This window comes from Zonotrichia albicollis, chromosome 4 (assembly GCF_047830755.1).
Source record: "Zonotrichia albicollis isolate bZonAlb1 chromosome 4, bZonAlb1.hap1, whole genome shotgun sequence".
In the NCBI taxonomy this organism is placed as follows: domain Eukaryota; kingdom Metazoa; phylum Chordata; class Aves; order Passeriformes; family Passerellidae; genus Zonotrichia; species Zonotrichia albicollis.
In genome coordinates, this window is record NC_133822.1 from 33896248 (window position 1) to 33913812 (window position 17565).

The window sequence follows — 17565 nt, forward strand, 5'->3', positions numbered from 1 at the left end:
TCCCCTCCTTTCATAGCATTTGGATATATACTTCACTGATACAGTGTTCTGCAACAAAATAAAATTCTTCATTTTCACCTGATGCAAACCTTTCTGCCTTTCTGCTTCTTCTCTACTGACCCTCTTCACTGCTCTGACCAGTCTTTGTCCTGAGTCACTCTCAGTCCATGTCATGTGTTAGATGAACATGGCATATGCTGCCTGTGTCCCTCTGCCAAGCTTTCTGTACTCTTCTCCCATTTAGTGCCTTCACTATTTTGGAAGGTCCTTGAAGCAATCATTAAATTTCAGCCATAGCCACATCCCTCACACACACATACAAATCTGTGGATGCAAGGCATTATGCTGAGCATTTTTACTCCTGTAGAGAAGGGGAATGGACTACAGATGAAAGGGCCATTATATTCCCATATTAGAAGGACTTCTTGTCTGGTGGATTTTAACCAAGCTGGTTAAAACATCATGAAAACGATGCACTGACCAACTCTTTATATTCATACAGCTCTGCCCACAATAAGGATTTTTGCTTAGTCAACCATACTGTTCCAAAGCAGCATGCAGCAGGGCAGCTTTCACTGGAAAGCCTCAAACTCACACAATATGTAACAACAAAGGAATATATAATAATCCTTTCTCCTGCCTCCTGGCTTGATAGCTTCTAAATGAATCCTCTATCATAGAGAGTGCTCGCCAGGACACTGATCATCTCCATCACTAAAGACAACCAAAGCACCCTCAGATGAAGAATTTTGCCCTTGTCAAAAACCAAGTCCCTGGAAGATCCAGAAACTCATTAATTCCAATGCTGTGCATCTAATGCTGCAAATTTAAACCTCCCCACCACCAAGCAGTGCCCCTGATGAAGCAATGTATTGCTGGATAGTCCTGGAATTGTCCATTAAACAATGGTGAAAGTTTAAGGAAAAAGCTTTGCTTCTCCCTGCTTCAATTCTCCTCCACATGGTGGGATGCCCCACTCCTGATACAAGGTCTCTAATCAAAGGCATTACACTGTCTAGAGAGCCCCATCAGGGTCATCTTTGCACCTTGTAGAGACCACAAGGTGAACTGTTGGAGTCCCTTTGGAGAAAAAGAATCTACCACCATCTCTTTCACAAATGAGAAGCCCAAGGATGGATTATGGATTCTTTCTTAGATAATTTTGGATTAATCAAGAAAAGAGAGGAGGGATAGATAGCTGGATGTCTAAATAAAGCCAATGAGATCACATGTTCCGCCTTTTTATCTGCTTTTCTCTTTCTGCTTTTGGACAACAAAGCTTCCTTTGATACAGAAGAAGAGGGGGGTAGGGACAGTGGGGAGCGGGGGTGCCAGAGTCACCCCAATGGCTCCCGGTCACTTATCCACACTCCTTAATGTGATGTTCCCACTGACAGGGACAGAAAAAAACAGTGATCTCATGATTCCAGAAACGATTCATGCAAACAGCCCTGGGAGATCAGGGTGAAGGGGAAAGGAAAGAGGGATAAAGGATGAGTGAGGCAAAGCAAGAATGGGAGAGGAAAGGGTAGTAGTGCTAGGGAGAGTGAACACGGGAAGCAGAACCTTGGGGGACAACTGTGTGTGGAAGTAGATACTGAAGGTCAGACTCCAAAAGAGAGTATGTGATAGGGGTTGTAGAGAAACAGAGAAGAAAGAGGAGCCTTGAGACCAAGGGCAACAGGACTGGTGGAAGAAGATTGTGTGTGAGGTGTGACACTGTATGGCAGAACTTGAGGGCAGGGTCAGGGATATGAGTCAACTTGAGTTATCTAAATGTGGGAAAAGGGAGGCTGGGCTCATAGACAGTATGGTGGGATGAAGAACAAGGGCTTGATATGATGATGAGAAGGACAGGAGGCAGAATTACCTATGGGATTAGGAGCAGAAGAAATAAGACTTGCTGAAACTTGCTTCTTCTGCATATTGCTACACAGAACCAGGTCACCAAATCTGCCAAGAGAATAAAACTGGTCTCTCTCAGTCCCAGACCCAACAGATGCCAGACAGATTTATTACCTGAGGCATTCAGCCATGTCCAAAGAAGGCAGCCTGGTTTGCACTTTCGTTGGGCTGATCTCACTGAAGGAAAACTTCACTCCTGCACAGAGGAGCATTATCTGTGTATTACACCTCACCTGCAAGCAGCCATTTCATTCAGCCTTCTTCCCTTCCTTCCCTCATGTGCTTCCATTAGTCCTTCCCTTCTCCCCTCCCTCCATCCTTCCTTGCCACAGGGAGACAAGAGATTGCCACTGCCAGCAGGAGACATCCCCTCTTCTCCATCCCCCCAGGGGACCTGCCACCCCAGCAGCATCTTGTCCCTAACCAGCAAAGCAGCCATGGCACAGCAGACTTTTAGCCCACAGGACTCCTGATGGAGCTGGGACAAATAGTGGGATAAAAGACCGGGGAAACAGCTAAAAGAAAAGGTGTCTTTCACAACAAGCTGCCATGTCCATGTCTCACAGCTCTCCCCAGCACTGGCCTGTCCCAGGGGCTCATCACATTCCCCCCTCCTCTGTCTGCTCTGTGGCAGCTAATCAGTGACCCACTGACAGTCTCTGTCCATCACTCGTCTCTGCACGCAATGGGGTAATTAAACCCTGACCCTGGGCTCCTTTTATCCATTTCCTCTGCACAGTCACTCCCCGAAATGGCAGAGGGGAGGGCCTGCTCTGGAGGCTTCTGCCCCAGCCTCCAGCTCTAATGAAGATGTGAAGCACAGAGGAAGGACTCGTTGTGAAAAGAAGATGCTGAGGGGGCAGCCAAAGAGGTACTGAGTGGTACAAGGCTTCCTACATGATTGTGCTGAGCTCTGCTGACCCACCTCCACCAGGCAAGGCTTTGTAATCCTTCAATTCTTTATCATCATGCCCACAGGTTGTCCAGCATCCTTCCCCTGCTCAAGCACACCTACATAAAACCTACCACTACTCTGCATGTCTTCAGGACAGTGTCAGGTTTGGTGCCCCAGCTCAGATCTTGTAAATAAAAAGCTTTCCAGAAGTCTCAATATGTCCAGCCCTAGGCTTGCACACCCACAAGATCAACACAGAGTTTCTGGCCTTCCTGCTGTGAGCCCTTTGCCTCCACTTGGACTAAGCCTAATGTCTCAGGCCTGACAAAGGACTTTGCTCATTAAGTACCTGTAGAAGGGCAGAGGAAAGTCTCAGTAATGGGGTGAATCCCATGGAACACAGTGGATGGACACAGGAGCTGGCTGGGACAAGGTGATGTTGCTCTTGTCTGCACAGAAGGACAATGGAGGATACATCCAGTGACACAAGAGTCACAAAATGCCAGGAAATCCTTTGTTTTTTACTTTATTTCTCTTTCTGCTTTCTGGCACTCTGCAAAATTTATGGCACAGATTGATAAACAGCCAGAAATGATCCCGAGCAATCCAGGCTCTGCTTCCTCCTCCTTACCCTGACTGGGGAAGCTGCTTCCCTCCCACGCATGAGCAAGAGGGCTGGGGCCACCCGGGGAAGGGCATGACGGGTAAAGCAGTGCCCCCAAACAATTAAGCACTGTCCCAGGCACTGCACACCCTTGTCCTGGGAACAAAAGAGTCACACACAAGAGACCTGACTGTGAAGCCTCCATCCGCTTTCATCACTGACCCCCAGGGCAGTCAGGGCACAAGGTCAGCCCACTTAAACTCCAAACTTGGCCAGAAATAGAGCTGGGAAGTGGGCAAGGGTGGCCAACTGCAGGGGTCCCCAACCATTTGAGGGGTTCTTTGACTGAGCCATTTCATTTCATCAAAGACACATTTTTTTTCTGGAAGGAAAATGGAGAGCAGTGGGTGTGAAAGGAGTAAGGGGGAGGCAGGGTGTTCACCATGAGTTATGACCACTCTCAACAACAGTCTTTCACATTGCAGAGGTGAGGAGAGGATGGGATAATTGGCCATGTTAGACCCATGCATAATGAGGGCAACTCTCTGCCTGTTTCCCACCCCTCACTCTGACACTGCTCATGAGATGTGGTCCCCCCTATGCCCTGTTGCTATTCCACCGTGGAGCTCAACATCCCATGGGCTCATCCCAAGGACCACAAGCTTTGACAGCACCTTGCCAGAGCAGTAGTGCCTCTGGAATGTGCAACAGAGTGTGGTCATGCCCCTGGACTGGAAAGGTGAAAAGTTGCCCTGCAAATAAAAACTGATCAGCCAAGCCAGAGCTCACGCTTTCCACCTGCAGGGTCTCAGAAAACCCATTAGCTTTAGGTTCCCTTTAAGGGTTTTCAGGTTTTGTGAGTAATGATTTCATAGAGGTAAGAGCCCCCGAGCCCCTGAGACCAATCTCCTTGTCTGGGAGAAGAAATCTGTGGGGATGAAGTCCAGGGGCACTGAAACATGTTTGGTGCACGTGGAAATAAAATGCATCTGCCACAGAGCATTGTCCATTTCCCTCAGCTTCCCTCTGGATAAACCTTGGAGAATCCTAAATGCAGGAAATTTCAGAGGAAGGGCAATGAAAACACCCAGAGAAAGCAGTCCCCTATTGCACCCCAACAGTCCCACCTGCCCCTACAGAGGCTGCTGCAAGTGCTGGCAGCACCCAGCAGAAGTGGGGTAGGGATAGGGCAGGCAGGCTGTGCAATGATGGGCAGGGAATACAATGCCCACACTTACTCACTGAAAGTTCCCCCCAAAACAGACAACACAGCTCAAGGGACAGCAATCAAGGAGGATGTTAGTGCAGAGTTAGTCATGTTGACACTGAAAACAGTAGCAGAAGAGCAGCCAGAAACATGAGATTCAGCACAGCCCCAGTACACAGAAATACATCTGAGTGCCAAGAAGCTAACCAGTCATGCAACGTGTGATCTGCTAGCAGACTCCTTATTACACGTGGTGAAAGACAAGCAGAAGGGAATTTTTACTCTCAGAGTCAAACTTTTCATGGGTTGTGTAATTGTGGATAGAAAAATCTCTGTATGGGCAAACTAAGCCCTCTTGATTAAAGCCGTACTGGTAGACTGTAAGCAGTGTGCCCAATTTTCAAGAGAAACCTGCATTTCAAACTTTTGATAAAATTAATCAGACCTATTCTTGAAAAGGAACAGCTTCCTGGGATTTTTTAAAATGCTGGCTAACCTTACTTTTTTTTTATTTTAGGTAACCATTTTCATCAGCAATTAATTACTTCTCCCCTTGGGAAGAGGCAATCAGGCAATGGATTTCCACTACTGAGACAGATGTGGCTTTAGGGCACATGCAGATTCATACTCTATCTCACATAGAGAGAATCCAATCGATCTTGGACACTTTGGGGCAGCTGTGCACAAAAGGCAGGGTCAGCCAGCACACGTGTACAAAGGCTGATGCTTCAGGGGCATACTGAAGGACATGCACGACGCACACACTTCAATGGAGCAGCACAAAACAAGGCTCATCAGACCTACAGGCTTTCGCCTTGTCAGTGTCAGCAGGTCCAGTTTCTCACCTCGGGCGAGGTCTGCTTATTGTTTTTCTTTTGAATGGCAGGAACTGCCAGCAAACGAAACATTCACTGCTTGTTCATCTCCCTTGCAGCTCTAGTAGCAGAAGTGGGCAGCAGCAGCAGAAATGAGGTCCTGCAACTTCTTTTAGCCAGACCGACACCCAGCCAATGCACAAGGCTCTAAGCAATCCCGTTGGGCGCAGGCAAATGATTCACGTTATGCAGGTGTTCTCTTGTGTGTGTGAAAAACCTCTTTTTTCCCCTTTGCAGTAAAACAGGAGAAATATCCCAGCCTCGCAAACCCTGAACCAGGCCCCTCCTGCAATAGCAGTTCCGGGCACTGACCACACGGCGGCGCTCCGCCCTTAGGAATGGAGCCCGGCCGGGGGCGACACTGCCAGGCCCCGGGTGACAGCGCGGGGACAGCGAGGGACACATGGCCCGACCCTGCCAGGCCCCGGGAACAGCGCGGGACACACGGCCCGACCCTGCGCAGCCCCCCGGGGGCGCAAGGAGCAGTGCTGCCGGGGCGTGGGACGGATAGCGGGCTCGAGTTCTGCCCGTGTGACATTTAATTAACCAGCTCTCAGCTTTGGGGCTCAGGAGGGTTCTGCGGGGTGACCTCTTTGCTTGCGTTGCAGGGTCTCTCTCAGGAACGCAGCATCGCGGAATGTGTCCAGATAAACTGTCACTGTCTCAAGGGATGGATATTCCACCACTTCTCTGGGCTGATGTAACAGTGCTTACCCACCCTCACAGCGATTTTTATTCCTTTTGTTGCACTGTAATTCCATTCTGCAACTCGCAACCCCTTCCTCTTGTCTTCAGCTGTGCAAAAACGCTCAGAAGAGTCTGGGTCCATTTTCTCTGTGTCACCTGCAGCCACAGCCAGGTGCTGTCACGCTGCCGAGCCCCAGCAAGCTCTTCGTGCAGAGATCAGGGTCTGGCCCATCAATTCTGGAGCTCCACTGATGTGAATCTCCTGTCAGTGGCCAGGGTCAGGATGTCAGTCTCTTTTCTTCAGAGAGCTCCCACCTGAAGGACTGCATTTCTCATTCAGCTTTCCCTCATAAATAAATCACATCTTAGACTCAGGACTGTGAAAAGATTATTAACAGCACACTCTTGCCCCTTGTAGTCCAGCATTGTGGGTGGCTTTAGTCAGTGTTTTGATGTATACAGAAGAGGCTCACGGGGCTGCATACTGCAATCACTAACCACCCTCTCAGCCAGCAGCAGAGGTCATCGCCATGGCCAGCCCTCATTCTAGTCACGGAGGAGTTTTCAGTTCAAAGAGCACAATGTTGGGGTTGGGTTTTTTTGATCTGTGTCAGTAATTCGGGTTTGGAAGCCTGGTAATTGCTCAGAAGCCAGGAGCAGCTGGAAAAGATGACACCTAATGCGACAAGACAACCACATTTCTCTGGGAAATCAAAGCATTCTCCCAGTGGTGGTGCTGTCATGATGGAGGCAGAAAACCATTTGAACAGCCAACCACTGCCCCCACACACATGGCAGAGAAGAACGCATGGAAGCGTGGCGATCCTGCGGCACACATGGCGGGGCAGTGGCTCTGCACACAGCTGTGCTGACTGGCTCCCACATCCGCCAGCGTCCCATGCTTCCTCAGGTCACTGCTGATCGTGACTGTGCCAAGAAATTTCACAGAATCACCGAATATACTAGGTTGGGGAAGACCTCTGAGATCATGGAGTCCAACCTGTGACTGAACTACACCATGTCAACCACACCATGGCACTGAGTGCCGCATCCAGCCTTTCCTTAAACACCTCCAGGGACGGTGACTCCACCAGTTCCCTGGGCAGCCCATTCCCATTACCACCCTTTCCGTGAAGAAATTCCTCCTGGTATCCCACCTAAACCTCCCCTGGTGCAGCTTGTGACTATGTGCTCTTGTTGCCTGGGACAAGAGGCCGACCCCCACGTGGCTACGGCCTCCTTTCAGCAGTTGCAGAGAACGATCAGGGCACCCCTGAGCCGCCATTTCCGCGGTCGAACCAGGCCCCGCTCTCCCGGTCCCCATGGCAACGCGGCGGGCGCGCGGGGGGCGGCGCTCGGGCGGGCGCTTCTGGGCGGCGCCGGCGGTGACGTGGCCGGCGGGGGCTGACGGCGCCGCGCGGCCGCTTCCGGTGAGCCTGGGGGCCCCTGAGGGACGCCCCCCTGTGGCTGCCCCCGGACGGTCCCGCCGGGCTGGGGCCGGGGCCGGGGCAAGGGCTGGGGCGGGGGCTGCGCTCGCCCCCTGCCCGCTGCCCCTGCCCTGCCCGCAGCCCCTGCCCGGCACTGCCCGCAGCCCGTGCCCGCTGCCCCTGCCCGGCCCCGCTGCCCTGTGGGTGAAGCGCGGGTCCCTCAGGGTCGGGTGTGGTGGAGGCGCACACCCTCACGGCGTCGCCGTGCCTTGAGTGCTGCCGAAGGGCGGGCGGAAACCAAACGTGCCAGCTAATTGCTGTCCGAAATTAAATGGAAACGAGGTTTTTGCATGGGGAAATAATGAGGCTTTCGGTGGGAAGCTTGAGCACGGCCTGCCGAGAGAGGCGGTGAATGTCAGAAAGTGACGTGACTTGCTGTGAAGTTGGGAGCACGGAGATGTGTGATGGATGTCGGGGATAAAGCTGAGTATTTTAGCAGTCGCGGTGCAAGGTCGAGCGTGGGAAGAAGCAGCTGCGGGAAGGGACCACGTTTTGTTCTGTGCTTTGGAAACGCTGCACGTGTGTCAGTGTTGGGTTTGGAACATGCAGCATCAAATTCGAGGGATCCATCCTCTCGCATGCAGAGCAGAGAACCAGGGACACTTGACTAATTTTTCATCTTTTGATATAAGAGCAGAGACCACAATGTGGCATCCCAAAAAAGAAAAAGGAGATTGATAAGGGTGACTGGCTGGTTCTCTGTTTTTTTCTATTGCAATCATTCTTTTATTTAGTTCATTCTGTTCTTTCTTCCCAGGGAGTTTGGAATAAGCAGCTTCAGACAGACTCCACTGAACCAAAACAATGTTTGCAGATTTGGACTATGATATTGAGGAAGATAAGCTGTGAGTATTTCACTTGTCTTTTCGTGGTGTTTCTTACAATAGAAGTAGGCTTTGCAACCAAGGCCTAATGAGAGTTGATAAATTTACCTGTGTGTGACACTGTGTGCTGAGCATCAGCCTTCCTGTCCAGTGCTGATTTCTTGCTCCCTCTGGAGAGTGGGGATGAGGCATCACTGTGCTGGCAAGCAAAGAAGAATATTTGTGTTGCTCTGCAGTGACTGCCCTGCATTTAACATAGAGCACTTGATTTGCATCACGTTTATGCTGTGCAAGTTGTCCTCTCAGCCCAGCACTAAGTCCAGGTGAAACACTAAAGCATGATAGCGTTTCTTCAGTGCGTAGCCATGGATGAGATTGTCTCTTGCGCCTCTAATCCTTGCATGCAACCCCAAGAGAAAGATGGCACAGAAGGGCTCCCTGCTGGCCCATGCTGATAGACCCTGTGTCAGAGGTGAGGGTATGAATTCGGACATGCAGTGCCCATGATGTTTTCCATTTGTACTGACTCAAATGCCAGAGTTGTTTCATATGCAGGCAGCTCTGCCTATGTTCAGTTCTTTCTTTCTCTTTGTAGGGGCATCCCCACTGTACCTGGAACAGTGACCCTGAAGAAGGACTCTCAGAACCTGATTGGGATCAGCATTGGAGGAGGAGCACAGTACTGCCCCTGTCTCTACATCGTCCAGGTAGGCACCTGGGGAGGAAAAATAAGACATCTTTTTAAAACAGAGGTGGCCTGAGAGATGGGAAGTGTGGAAATACAGCCCTATGCTGTTTGTTTTTCTCAGAGTGGGAGATGACATCTCACTTTCCAGTGAAAAGATTTCCTTACTCTAGTACCTAGTAGGTGTGGAAGAATTAAATTAAGACTGCTGGAATTATCCTTCTCCTTGGAGAGCATGTTAGAATTCACAGTGTGACACTCCCAGCACCAGGAAATCCTGGGCTTGAGGAGGCACATCCTAGGGGCAAGAACTTCCTGAGGGAGCAAGGTGGTCAGCCCGCCGCTTGGTTTGGGAAGGGGGAAAACTGCAGCTTCGCCATGGACGGAGCAGCAGCGGATTGAGAGGGAGGAGTGCAGGTGTTTGGGGTGTGCTGTTCAGCCCTGCCCTGCCCCTCTCCTGAGTGCAGGGCCTGTCTCTGCCCCAGGTGTTCGATAACACTCCAGCAGCCTTGGACGGCACCGTGGCAGCCGGGGATGAAATCACCGGCGTCAACGGGAAATCCGTCAAAGGCAAGACCAAAGTGGAGGTGGCCAAGATGATACAGATGGTAAAGGTGAGAGGTAGGAGGGGGCCACTGGAGCTTCTGGGTTGTACTTGGCAGCTTGTTGTCCTTGGGTAAAGGGAGCTGCTGCTGCCTGCTTCCAGCACAGCAGTTTGGGGTTTGCTCTCTCTGCAGGGAGAAGTGACAATACACTACAACAAGCTTCAGGCTGACCCAAAGCAGGGCAAGTCTTTGGATATTGGTAAGACTGGTTTCTTTCTCCCTACAGTGTTAAAATGATGCAGAAGGGTGAAAGATTGGTCCCAGCTAAAACCAAATCTGTTTCCTTTCTTGCTCTTAACTCAGTTGTTTTCAAAAGGATGCTGTCAAAGAGAATTACAGGTTTAAAAGAAATCCTTCCCTGACATTTTGAAATAGGCTTGAAAGTTAAATCAAGGCTTAATTGTTGTTGTGGGAGGCTTGTTTTTCTGTGCTGTGTTTAGCATGGATGATGAATCTCAGCTGCATAATAATCTAATTAATCTATTTTTAATACGTGTAAGTTAGGCTGACCTATTTTGAGATGTACACAGGAATGTGTCAATTGAAAGGCATTGGTGGGGATTTCTAACCATGGAGAACAGTGATGAAATACCTATCTACACTGAGTTTTGTACAAACATAAATTTTATGAGAGACAGGAGAGCCTTTATTGCTGAAACAAAGTGTCTGGTTTAGAACTAAGCCTACACAGCTCTGTTTTATATGGTCTGCCTTTCTCACTTTCAGCAAAATGTATCCATTCTCTTTGCTCTCATTTATTTTCCTGGTGATTATGGTGCTAATAAATTGACAGGAATTCTGAAAAATTGTGAATAGTGAGATGGATTTCTGGGAAAACAGAAGTGTGATGAGAATATGGTATTTTTCAGAACACTGTGGCTTCAGCTGAGTTCTTGGGATCTGCAGGCAAGTGTGCCTGTAAATAAAGGTGATGGAGTCATATGGTTCCAAGGAGGGCGTAGATATCTCTAGTAATTTGTAGGGTATGACCACCAAAGGCAGAAATTCCTTAAAGAGGTGGCAAAAGGGTTTAATTAGCATTCAAAAGGTAAACGTAAGGAAAGAGACAGCACTGAGCATAAAGTCCTGATTGTCTTTCAGCCCCATTACTTCAGCTGAAGTCATACAGCAGATAGCATAAGCAAAGTTTAGTTCCAAATATCAAGATAAGTGCTTTGCTTATAGCAGAGTGATAGATTGGGACAATCTTCCAAAAGAATTGCTGGAGCTCTATTGATTGAAGTGTTTAGGATGTGAGAGCAGGGCAGATAGGCAAGTTAGAAAATGTGTTAGGCATGGCTGGACTAGAGTGCTCTGTTTCTGCAATATTCTTTCTTCTTGCTGCCTCAATACTGAGTTAAGTGCAGTTTATCCAGTGCATGGAAAACCAGTGGAATGTGCTGGTGAGCTTTTCCTGCCCGTGGAAGTGACCCTGATGCTGGTTTGTCACTTTGTTTTGGCCTTCAGTATTGAAGAAGGTGAAGCACCGGCTGGTGGAGAACATGAGCTCGGGGACAGCAGATGCCCTGGGGCTGAGCCGAGCCATACTTTGCAATGGTAGGTATTGTCCAGGAGGACATTTTCCTAATGGAATGCTTACTGTCCTGTGTTTGCCTGCTTTTTATTGTTGCTTGTATGGTCCACATTCTTTTCTTCTGCTCTGCTTTGCTGTTGTGACTGTTTCTGTCCTTCCTGAGTGATACAGCCTGTCCCTGTGGCCACTTAAATGTTATCTCAGGTCAGACTCATTTAAAGCAGGAACCATCTTAGTGAATGCCAATAGATGATGACCCCACACTATAAACTAAGTTTGCAGTCATTTTAAAAGCTTCCCATGTTGTATCACAGGACAGGCAATAAGGGGTGAGGGAAATTTGAACCAAATATATGAAACTGGTATTTTTCCAACTGATCAGGTCTTAAACATGTCTTGAATGTGACTGTTATAATTCTTTATTCTGATTCTTGTTTCTATTTAGATGGACTAGTGAAGAGATTAGAGGAGCTGGAGAGGACTGCAGAGTTATACAAAGGTAAACTTGGTATTCCATCAGACAGCAGATGGGAGAGAAGGATACTTTCATTGTGTTTCAGTGAAGTAACTTAAATGTTTTTTCTGGCTTCCGTCACAGGCTTGACAGAGCACACCAAGAGTCTTCTCAGGGCTTTCTTTGAGCTATCTCAGACACACAGAGGTAAAGAATCTTAGCAAAGGGAGCACAAAAAAAAAAGGGAGCACTCGAAAAAAAACAAGGGTTGCAGAAATGAGCTGTGAAGGGCTGCTCTCCTGTATTACCGGTCATAGTGCTAACACAGGCCCCATCCTTCACATGAGACATTGGGGAAATGCCCTGCCAAACTCTGGTCTTTAGGGAATATGTAGCTTACCTTTACTATTTCCCACATGTAGCATCATCCCCCAGCTAATTGTAAGGTTATGGGAGAGACTTCTAATACTGGAGACAAGATTTTTCTCAGGGTTCACCTCTTTGTTCATCTGGCTGTGTTTATTCTGCCCATGCAGCATTTGGAGATGTTTTCTCTGTCATTGGTGTACGGGAACCACAACCAGCTGCCAGCGAAGCCTTTGTGAAATTTGCTGATGCCCATCGCAACATTGAGAAGTTTGGGATTCACCTTCTGAAAACAATTAAGCCGGTAAAGAATTCAACTATAGGAGTAAAGGGTTTGGAGGAGAGGGGAATCTAGAAAGGCAGAAGCCTGTCTTTAAAGGTGTGGTCTTAAAAGTTCATTCATTAAGGGAAGAAGGATCCTTGTCTGCTTTCCTTCAGGGAATTCTCTTCATAATGAAAAGAACCTGAGAGGTAACATAATGAATATATCAACCTTGTCCCTGTGATTTCTTGCATATGGGTATATTCCTCTCCTCTTTTGGGAATGAAGGAGTTGTCTCACTGACCAGTGTAGTACCTGATATTCGTACCCATAACTGCATTGTGTCACTAAAAGAGTTCAGACAAGCAGCCCAGGAACAATGTAAGAATTTCAGTCATTATATAGGAGTGAGAGTCTCCAGGGGATCTCTGCACTTAGTTTAGCAAAGAGAGAATTTAAGTGTTGATTTGGGCACCACTTTCAGTGCTGTGTTGGATAGATGATGCTGGGCCATAAAACTTTGAATCAAGAAGAGCTGTTTCCAGAACCAGCTGAAAATAAAATGAGTCAAAAGCAGATGAATCCATGCTGTAAGTTAGGCAAGCATTTCTAGCACTGGAACCACTTGCCAGTGACAGCAGAGGAGGCTCTAACCATTCTGAGCCATGATAAAACATTTTCTTTCAAATGTGCTGGAGTTCAAAGAAGAGTTTAGAGGCAGCCTCATGGCCTGTGCTGGGGAAAAGGTTGCACTTGAATTCTAGTCACGTTTTTTTAGTTCTAATTCAGCAAGAGGGTGTTTCTGTTGCAGATGCTCACTGACTTGAATACCTATCTGAATAAAGCCATTCCTGACACAAGGCTGACTATCAAAAAATACCTGGATGTCAAGTTTGAATATTTGGTGAGCTGCTTTTTTTTTTCTCTCTAAGTGTTGGTTGAAATTAAGTTTCCTAGAATCATCCTGAAAGTTACATCTAGCCTATATGATCACATATCCATCCTTCCATAATCCATGAGAGAATGCCCTGTTTTTTCTAGTTCTTTGTTTACTGACAGATTATTCAGATTCAGATACCTGCTTTTAACTTAACACTTCTCACTGGTAAGAAAGATCTTACAGTACCCATATGACTTATTTTCTACATGATCAGAATTATTTCTTGATTTATTTCTGAAGAGTTTCTCTGCAACTTAGACTCTTGAACTCCTCTAAAGAGCTCCCCCTTACATATTTTTCAGGTAATTTTGGACACTCTTTCTTTAGCCAAAGTAAACAACTGTCAAGTCATATTTGCTCTAATTTAGACCTTGCCTTTTTTTCCTTCCTTCATTCCATTCAGCCTTCGTTTTCTACCCAAAAAGGGTAAGATTGCTCAGTTCACCTGTTCTCTAATTGGACGAATCTATTTCCTTTTGCCTGCTGAGAGTAGTACTTGGAGCTGCTGCCCTAAGGCAAGGGAATATGGTAGAATCTCTTCCTACATCAATCCTCCCTGCAATTAATATTTTTGTTTTCCTTCCTATTTATTCCCATCTCATACTTTTCTTGTACTGGCTTTTCCCAAAGAGTAGATGAACACAGGATTTTTTCCCACTGTGCTTTCTTCAGAGTCTGTCCACTGAAGAAAGGCTTGGAATGGTGCAACCTCATGGGTATGGGTGATGATAAAGTTGTTTCTAATTTTTAATAGTTCCCTCTTGTTTTGCTTTTTTTTTAATCTTTAATTCTGCAAAGTCTTACTGCCTGAAAGTCAAAGAGATGGATGATGAAGAGTACAGCTGCATTGTGAGTATCAGTACAATTGCAAAAGCACTCCTGTGCCTGTCAGCACCCAAACAAGTGAATGCATCCTAAGGAATTACATACATTTATTCTTAATGTATTAGAAATAGGGGATGCTTAAATGCTACCTGGGGAGCACTGCAGCTTGTTTGCTCCGTGGTTGCCTTTTTCAGTGTTTAAGTACTATTAGGTTATGTAAGGAGGATTAAGGTGTTATCTTCACAGATTCCATTTGTGTGTAGTGCACAGCTTATCATTAAGTCTTGTTTCTTAGAAATGGAGATTTAGCTTCTCTGTAGCAAAATGCATGTGAAGCTGCATTTATAAGTGAAGGAAATTGATTAAAGGATATCTGTTAACAATAGGGGGTTTATAGTTTAGAGTTTTAGGACTTCAATCCTTAACAGCTCTGTTTAAAATAGCTAAAGGTATCCCATAAATTCCAGTTTCCCTGCATAAGAGCAACATCTTTTTTTATCCTTGGTATCAACCTCAGAGCAGGCATTTGATTTCTTGGAATACCTAGTTCCCAAGTGCCAGGCAGGAATGAAACTCCTAACACAATCTTTCGTTATACGTTTCCTTCTAAATGGGAAGGCAGGAATGCCAGTCTTGCCCAGCAGAGCAGCACCTTTGGGTTTGGCACGTGCAGTGGGTGTTAGGGAGCCATAATCTGTAGCACAGATTTTTCTGTATGTTGTGTTCACAGGTGCAAGGGAAGGATGCTTCATTGCTGACAGAGCTAACCCCTTTCCAGACTTTTGCAGGGTGATGTATAGGTCCCTCCCTGTTGGTTTCCAGTGTTTTGTCCAGATGGTTGTAGATACCAGAGGGTTCCCTTTGTAGATATGTAGTTCATTATGCAATCCATACAGGGAAAACCTTACAGAGGAGGGCAGAATTTTTGTGTGCTTGATATAAACTTGTTCTTAATGCCTATCTTGCTAGTCCAGGTAAGAAGCCATGTCACCTCTCCATGCTGGGCTGAAAGGTGCCTGTCCTTTTATATTTGCTTAGTGGTGATGCTTTACCATGGTTGGTGTGTTCGGCCTTCAAAGTGGCCACACTGACTGCCAGTTTTTGGCACGGCTCAGTGTTCCTCCTGCTTCCTGACTGCAGTTCCCTTGTGCCTGAGAGGTCCATGATAACCCAAGGCCATTGTGAGTGCACTCTGGTAGGCAGACTGAGTGCAAGCACTGCTGTGGGAGTCCCTCACATGGCGCTGTGTTTTTGGCAGGCTCTGGGTGAGCCTCTCTACCGGGTCAGCACTGGGAACTATGAGTACCGCCTCATCCTGCGCTGCCGTCAGGAGGCTCGCACGCGCTTTGCCAAGATGAGGAAGGACGTGCTGGAGAAAATAGAGCTTCTGGACCAGAAGCACGGTGAGTGCCACTGCTGAGTTCAGCAGACATGACTTGACTTTGGCCTCTCTGTTCCTCCTCTGTTTCGGCTCAGAAGGCAGCTCAGTTCTTTGCTGAAGAGCTCCTTTGTGGCTGTACCCGAGACATCAGCTCTGAGGGGCAAAATGTGTAGGCAATGGTATCTAACACTGGTAAGGGAAGCTTGATCACAGCCTTCACAGTGTTTGGAAAGGAAATTTTTACACTTTTTTCCCCCAACATGTCTCCACTGCAGTGCAGGACATCGTGTTCCAGCTCCAGCGTTTTGTCTCCACCATGTCCAAGTACTACGACGACTGCTACGCCGTGCTCCGGGACGCCGATGTCTTTCCCATCGAGGTGGACCTTGCCCGCACCACTCTCAGCTATGGGCAGAAGGACACGTACACAGATGGGGCGGAAGAGGAAGGAGAAAGCGAGAGAGAGGGTAGCGGGAGGGAGGACGCAAATGGAGAGAAGCTCATTGATGATGCCTGAGTGTGTCGGCATGACCAGAGGGAGGACTCTGCAGACTTATGAAAACATGTATTTCACGTGGCCATTCATCCTCCACCATTTCTCTGTGTGTCCAGCCTGGGATCCTTCTCTGCTCTGGGTGGGGTAGCTGGTTGGATTGGGACCAACCTCTGCTTTCGTCTCTTTTCCTTTGCTTGTTTGCGTGGATAATTCTTTTTGCCCCTGGAGACTTCTGGTACCCAACCTGGGTACTGCAGCATGGGGAGAAAAAGCCACTCCTACACCACCATGTGCCCCTGTGCAGGCAGGACTCTGCTGAGCACGGGGGCAGCACCACTCCTCTCTGGCACATGGAAGCTGGTTAAGGGTTTGGAGGGGATTAAAAATGGTGAGGGCAGCCCCCTTCCATCCTCCCCTTGTGCTGTGGGGAAGTGTTGGCGTCACTGCTTGCTGTCTTCAAGCTCCTTCTGAGGATCCACCTTAGGACTGTGATGGAAATACCCTATCTTTAAAATAGAAAGGGAACGCAAGCCCTTGTGGAGAGAGGAAGAGGCTTTGGGTTTTTTTTTTAGTATAAAGAATGACTAGCGTGCTCTCCTCTCTGCACAACTATTTTGTGCTGCCTCTGGGCCAGCCAGCAGCAGTAGCTATCCTCCCATTCCCTAGCAGAAGGGAAGGGGGAAAAGGAAAGCTGAGGTAAGTGAGAGTGCTTCTTTCCTTCTTCTTTTTCTCTTCCTCTCCCTCCATCCCTGTGGGCCAATCCCAGATGCAGATGGCACTTCATCTGATAATGGGCAGCGCAACTGCCAGGAGTGGTGGTGTTCTTGGGCCAGGGGTTTTCACTTCTCTGTTATTACATTCTAGTGGTCATGGGAGAAGTTATTTAAGTGCATTAATTTATGATCAAGATTTTTCTTTTTTTTAGATTTGTGTTTCTCTTTGATTGTTTTTGGAGCTTCTTCATCTCTGTGGGTGGCTGGAAAAAAGCCATCCATGGTCAAGCTGCTCTGGAGAACTTAAACAGACTGGTGTAGTGACTATTGTCTGTAATAAAGAAATATGTGACATTTAATTTCATGTCCTTCATGCCTTTCTATGAAAGGTTTTTTTGCTTATCTTCCATTGGTTTTAATCTTAAGGTAATCTTGGGAAGATGGGTATCATGTACTAGCCATTTTTGTCTTGTACTGGTGCATAATCACTATAGCAACCTGTGGTGGTCAGTGCAGTGCAGATTTCCTGAGGAAGAGAGTTATAAATGCTGTAGCAAGGCCAGTCCTCCAGGTGCACCAGCTGCTCTGCATTTCAGCTTCCCAGGGGAGCACCAGCCTCTTAAAGGCCACCAGGTGCCTTAGTCCCACCAAGGTGGCATCCCTGTCCCTCTCCCAGCCAGCTTCTCCGCACAGCTCAGCTGTTGCATCACAAGCTTCAGCTGATGCTTAAGTCCCTGATCCTCTTTCAGTGTTGTTTGTTGGGCCAAAACACAAAGCAGTTGAGGGGGAACTGAAAATGCTTCAGCAGAGTCTGCCTAAA

At 47.7% G+C, this 17565-nt stretch overlaps 1 protein-coding gene across 6 annotated transcripts; it reads left to right on the plus strand.

The window, feature by feature from the left end:
- Positions 1 to 7456: 7456 nt before the first annotated feature.
- Positions 7457 to 17104, plus strand: PICK1 (protein interacting with PRKCA 1). 6 transcript variants are annotated; one of them, XM_074539372.1, is made up of 13 exons: positions 7457 to 7603; positions 8418 to 8505; positions 9080 to 9191; positions 9655 to 9783; positions 9907 to 9973; positions 11242 to 11331; positions 11754 to 11807; positions 11907 to 11969; positions 12299 to 12432; positions 13202 to 13294; positions 14129 to 14179; positions 15414 to 15558; positions 15812 to 17104. In XM_074539372.1, the coding sequence occupies exons 2-13, from the start codon at positions 8465 to 8467 to the stop codon at positions 16051 to 16053; spliced, it is 1221 nt and encodes a 406-aa protein (XP_074395473.1). In that variant the 5' UTR covers positions 7457 to 7603; positions 8418 to 8464; the 3' UTR covers positions 16054 to 17104. The 6 variants fall into 6 exon arrangements, with proteins under 6 accessions (XP_074395473.1, XP_074395474.1, XP_005488662.1 ...); XM_074539373.1 differs by lacking the exon at positions 7457 to 7603 and adding an exon at positions 7610 to 7800; XM_005488605.3 differs by lacking the exon at positions 7457 to 7603 and adding an exon at positions 7807 to 7942.
- The last annotated feature ends 461 nt before the right edge of the window (positions 17105 to 17565 follow it).